This window comes from Hylobates moloch, unplaced genomic scaffold, assembly GCF_009828535.3.
Source record: "Hylobates moloch isolate HMO894 unplaced genomic scaffold, HMol_V3 SCAFFOLD_7, whole genome shotgun sequence".
In the NCBI taxonomy this organism is placed as follows: Eukaryota; Metazoa; Chordata; class Mammalia; order Primates; family Hylobatidae; genus Hylobates; species Hylobates moloch.
In genome coordinates, this window is record NW_026652282.1 from 14,982,961 (window position 1) to 14,988,976 (window position 6,016).

Here is a 6,016-nt window from a genome sequence, read left to right on the forward strand (position 1 = left end):
GGGCAGATCACGAGGTCAAGAGATCAAGACCACGGTGAAACCCCGTCTCTACTAAAAATACAAAAAATTAGCCGGGTGTGGTGGCGGGCGCCTGTAGTCCCAGCTACTCAGAGAGGCTGAGGCAGGAGAATGGCGTGAACCCGGGAGGCGGAGCTTGCAGTGAGCCGAGATTGTGCCACTGCATTCCAGCCTGGGCGACAGAGCGAGACTCCGTCTCAAAAAAAAAAAAAAGAAAAGAGTAATAAGGAAAAGATTTCCTTCACAATAGCAACAAAAATCATAAAATATGCAGAAATAAATAAGAATAAATGAGAGTATAAATTATATGAAGAAAACTATTGAATTCTACTAAGGAATCTTTTCTACTTTATTAAGGTATAATTGACAAACAAAAATTATATATACGCTAAGTTCACCTTCATTCTAGAAGAGTATTTTTGATAGATACAGAATTTCGGGTTGACAGTTTTTTTTTGTTTTGTTTTGTTTTGTTTTCCTTTCAGCCCTTTAAAGATGTTGTTCTACTCTATTGTGGCCTCCATGGCTTTTGATCAGAAATGTCAGCTGTTAAATCAAATTTTTGTTTCTCTGCATGTACTTTTTAATTTTTACATTGTTACCTTTAAGATTTGGTCTTTGTCTCTGGTTTTCAACAGTTTGACTCTAATATGCCTCAGCTTAGATGTCTTTGTGCTTATTCTGTTTGCTCTTGGCTGAGTATTTTGTGTCTATGTATTTCTTTCATGACATTTGGAAAATTTTGAGACATTATTTCTTCAAATATTTTTTCTGCTCCAGTTTCTCTTTCTTTTCCTTTTGGGACTCCAATTACATTGTATTGGACCTTTGATATTATCTAAAAGGTCTCTGGGTCTCTGTTCGTTTTCTTTCTCAATCTTAGTCTTAGTTTTTCACACTGGATAATTTCCGTTCTATCTTCCAGTTCATTTACTCCTTCTTCTGTCATCTCCAGTCAATTCCGGTTAATTCTGTCCAGTGAATCTTTTACTTCAGATATCGTATTTTTCAGTTCCTGAGTTTCAATTTGGCTCCTTTTTATCCTTTGTTTCTCCACTAAGATGGTCTTTTTAATCAGTACGATTGTGTGTGTGTGTGTGTGTGTGTGTGTGTGTGTGTGTGTGTGTGTGTAATGTCATCGAAGACCAGTTGAATAGCCACTTTAAAATTTTTGTTTCCTAGTTCTAATATCTGGGTTATACTTGGGTCTGTCTCAGTTGATTTTCTTTTCTCTTGAAAATGTTATTCATTTTACTATGTATTTGGGTAATTGTGAATTACATTCCAGATGTTACAAATATTAATTTGTGCAGGTTCTAAATTCTATATTTCTCTCATGATTGTTATTTCTTTTGTTTAGCTAGTAATTACCTTGGCTGGACTTGAACTTTAAATTATGATCTTGGGCCTAATTTCATCCAGCCTCAGTTCAGATCTTTTGCTTTAGCTACACTGGCCTGTGTGTATTAGACAAACATGCTCAGATCAGGGGTCTGTCAGAGACGTTGATAGAAAGAATTTGCAGATCCCCTCTCTGGTCCTTTCCTTTCCAAAATCCCTCCATTCCCTTTAACAGCCACAGTTTTCCTGGCTTTTCTGTTTTCTGGTTTCCCTAGGCCAGATAAATTGTTTTTCTACTAATACTCCTGTTGCTTCACATGCTACACAAAGTGTACTTGACCTAAGGCTTAAAACCACAACGATGGAAACTCACTTTGTGTAACACCCCTTCTCCCAGTGAGTACTTCCCCTGCCACCAGAATCTGTCTGCTTCCATTCACTCTTCAGTGTCTTCAGGTTGTTGCTTTTTCTATTATTTCTAGGTTTTAGAGTTGACTCCAGCATTATTGAATTCATCATATTGATTCTTCTCTCCCTGCCCCAGTTTATTGAGGTATAATATATGTACAGTAAGATTCACTTCACATTGATTTTTAAAGTATACTGAGTTTCAAATTAACTAGTCTGAACATAAATACACCCATGTATTAATAGTACTTTCATTGTGGTTTTGAAGAAGTAGAACACTATAAAAAGTTTTAAGTTTGCCCAAGCAAAGAAATAACAATCTATCGATAGTTATGTGAGGCTTTCAAAAGCCTACATACTCTTAGTACATTTCTAAAGACCCTCATCATACTCTTAGTAAATTCCTAAATTGTATGTGATAAATAATAAGGCACTACAAAAACCTATAATACAAATTAGGAGGACATACAACTAACCTTTTTTCCTGAGTTTGGACCTTTTTTCCTTGGTGTGATATTTTTAACAGAACTGCTCCTTTTGGGGACTACAGTAGGTCCAGGTGGTTTAATTCGACTTGATCTCCTGACCTGCTGTGTTGGTAATATTAGAGTAGTTTTCTGTGGAGACTGCATTGAATGCTGGCTCGCTTCGGAAGGAGAAGACTCTGTTTTTGCTATATTCTTTACAATAGGAACTGAGGAAAAAAATACAAAAAATATTAAAGTAAATGACACAATTAAGGCATTGTCTCCTCATGATTCAAAATAAGTTTTACTTGACCTTTAAAACCATTTCCAAAGGTTATTCACTGAAAACCACTTAAAACTAAAAGTACCATCTGAAATGAAGTTTTAGGTATCCTAAGATTTCATATTATCAGAAAATAGTTTAATTCTCCAGAAAAAATAAAGAAGTTTTTATTAGAGGAATCAGTAACTTCAACTTAGCATGGTAAAAACTTCTAGCAACTTACCTATTAGGAACTTCCCGTATTTTTACGGGAAGCACAAAAAGGAGTCTTTCCTTCAGAATACACTATCCAATTATGTCATATACAGGAATCATCTCTCACATCAACATAGAAAAACATAGCAAAGCAATTGCCTAAGGCTCCTGCTTCATGTTTCAGAGGGCAGGGGCTCCCTTGCTCTTGACTTTTTTTCAGATTTAATGAGGTATAATTGGCAAATAAAAATTATATATTTAAGGTTAATATACATTATGTCCCTATATGTATGTCTACTAATAAAGTTTCATATACTAAAATAGAGACTCTACATTAATGTTGTCATGGAAAGACCACTATCAGGCCCAAGTGATTTGTAGCTACTAGTTTCCTTGTAGCCCAATCCAGTTTCAATATTCAAATAAAGGTTACCTGCCAGGTTACTTTTGTCCATGTTCACATTTAAGTAAAAAGAGATATGTTTAGTATTAATTCCTTGATAATTTCATTATTACAAATAAATGAATTTTACATAGTAAAAAGCACTAATGCTTAAAAAAATTCTTTACAGGAAGAACTATGTAAGTGAAACATTTATACATCTATGCAAAAATCAACTACTGTTATTTTGAGGGCTTCATTTTACAACTCCAAACCAATCTGCTGCTTTGTTCCTCCCACATTCAAAGACTATGTACATGTAAATCTGACCCGCAATAGATAATACCACATCTTTTCTACGGCCTTTTTATCTACCTTCTACCACTTACCAAACCAAGAGGAAGGAACAGCCTATCCTGAGCTGCCAGGGCAAAGAGAGGACCACTTCACTGCCAACATCACTTTCCCCCTCATTTACAAGTAGTTCACCTACTTACACCAGCCTCTTTTTACCTCATTGCCATCATCTACTTCATACTCCAGGCTCACTTCCACTTTTTTGAAAAAGTCCAGTAACCTAACACACATTATTTCTTCATACATAGTCTCCCCGTCATCATCTTAAGGAATCTGATCATCGTACTCTTGGATGCTTCATCATCCTGACCTTATCACTGGAGAGTTCAGCTATTTCCTGAAATGGCTGTAGTTGGCAATTTCTGAAACTCTTCTATCTCCAAGACAACCAACCATGTCCCCTTTCTCCAATTCCAACTTCCTTACCTGTTATCTTTGCTTCAAACCAACTGATCAGGCTTTACATTCTCATTATGACATCTATCCACAAGCCCATATTCCATTTTCATGCAATCCATTAGCTTTCTTCTGGCTTTGCTTTACTCAACCTGCACCCAACTGTCCAACTCCACCAAAAACCCCTAACTAGTATACCTTCTTTTATCACCCTTTGATCTTTGATCATGTCCAGAATGTTAGTCCCCATCTCTGAGTCACACTATCATCTGCTTTCTCTGGTCCTGAGCTATAGAACAAGAGTTAGCTATCTTTTTCCAGGAAGGGCCAGATACTAAATATCCCACGCTTTGAAGGCCACATAAGGTCTCTGTCGTACATTCTTTTTTGTTTGTTTTATTTTTGAGACGGAGTCTTGCTCTGTCACCCAGGCTGGAGTGCAGTGGCGCGATCTGAGCTCACTGCAAGCTCTGCCTCCCGAGTTCATGCCATTCTCCTGCCTCAGCCTCCCAAGTAGCTGGGACTACAGGCGCCCACCACCACGCCCAGCTAATTTTTTGTATTTTGTAGTAGAGACGGGGTTTCACCATGTTAGCCAGGATGGTCTCAATCTCCTGACCTCATGATCCGCCCGCCTGGGCCTCCCAGAGTGCTGGGATTACAGGTGTGAGCCACTACGCCCGGCCCTTTTTTGTTTCTTTGTTTACTTGTTTTTCTACAACCAATTAAGAATATTTAAAAAATTCTTAGCTTACAAGCTACATGAGCTGGATGTGGCCCTCAGGCTATTGTTTGCCAACTCCTGCTTTAGAACATTAAGATGTTACTGGTGTCTATAAAATCCATGCTCCTCAACTGAGGAGTCATTGCTGCAACTCACTGATTTCCAAGTATGTTTCCATGGTAGAAGGCTTTTCCCTATTTAAGTTCCCATCTCCCTCTTTCTCTATTCCATTCAGGAAATGACCCAATCTTCTACTTTATGAGAAGATTAAAGGCTATCCTTTGGGGGTAAACTTAAAAATCCCATTTTTCTGGCTGGGCACAGTGGCTCACACATGTAATCCCAGCACTTTGTGAGGCTGAGGCAGGTGGATCACCTGAGGTCAGGAGTTCCAGACCAGTCTGACCAACATGGTGAAACTCCATTTCTACTAAATAGAAAAAATTAGCCAGGCGTGGTGGTGCATGCCTGTAATCCCAGCTACTTGGGAGGCTGAGGCAGGAGAATCACTTGAACCCGGGAGGCAGAGGTTGCAGTGAGCCGAGAATGCACCATTGCACTCCAGCCTGGACAACAAGAGTGAAACTCCATCTCAAAAAAAAAAAAAAAATCCCATTTCTCCATTTTAAAATACTTTTATTTTCAATCATTCTCATCTTTTTCACTTACATCAAATGAAAAGTTTTCTCTCTAGTTTTCGAAGTCCAATCTTCTTTTATTTATGCCTTAACAACACCTTTCTTTGGTTCCTATGGGACATTTTGGTTTCAATTATCTCTTCTCTCCTCAATATTTGATCACTCAATCCCCAACTCCTTGCTATCTCTTACAACTTTCACATATCCCTTATTTTGAAGTTACCTCCTTGTTTCTGATACACTTTCAAGCCCTTGAGTGAATTCCCTCTTTCCACTCACTACTATGAATAAAACATCAAGAAGAATTACCTATACTTGACATTTCAATTTCCTTATTATTCCATTTCCTTAGCCCCTGTAATAAACTTTTCTTCTCCCAAACATATTTTAAAGAAATTATTTTCCAAGGTCATTAAGTGACCTCTTTTTAGTTACTGATATGGTTAGGCTTTGTGTCCCCACCCAAATCTCATCTTGAATTGTAATTCCCATAATCCCCACGTCAAGGGAGAGACCAGCTGGAGGAAATTGAATCATGGAGGCGGTTTCCCCCATGTTGTTCTCGTGATAGTAAGAGAGTTCTCTCACGAGATCTGATGGTTTTATAAGGGGCTCTTTCCACTTCGCTCGGAACCTCTCTTTCCTGCTGCTTTGTAAGAAGGTGCCTTGCTTCCTCTTTGCCTTCCACCATGAATGTAAGTTTCCTGAGGCCTCTCCAGCCATGCTGAACTGTGAGTCAATTAAACCTCCTTTATAAATTATCCAGTTTGGGGCAGTTCCTTATAGCAGTATGAAAACAGACTAACA

The 6,016-nt window shown here is 38.2% G+C and overlaps 1 protein-coding gene across 3 annotated transcripts in view; it reads right to left on the reverse strand.

Moving 5' to 3' along the window:
• SCML2 (Scm polycomb group protein like 2) overlaps nt 1-6,016 on the reverse strand; it is a 140,503-nt gene that overhangs the window by 24,827 nt on the left and 109,660 nt on the right. For all 3 annotated transcript variants that reach the window (XM_032756653.2, XM_032756655.2, XM_032756654.2), the window contains one exon: nt 2,244-2,461. In XM_032756653.2, the coding sequence (XP_032612544.1) occupies nt 2,244-2,461 (218 nt within the window). The remainder of the gene's footprint in view (nt 1-2,243; nt 2,462-6,016) is intronic.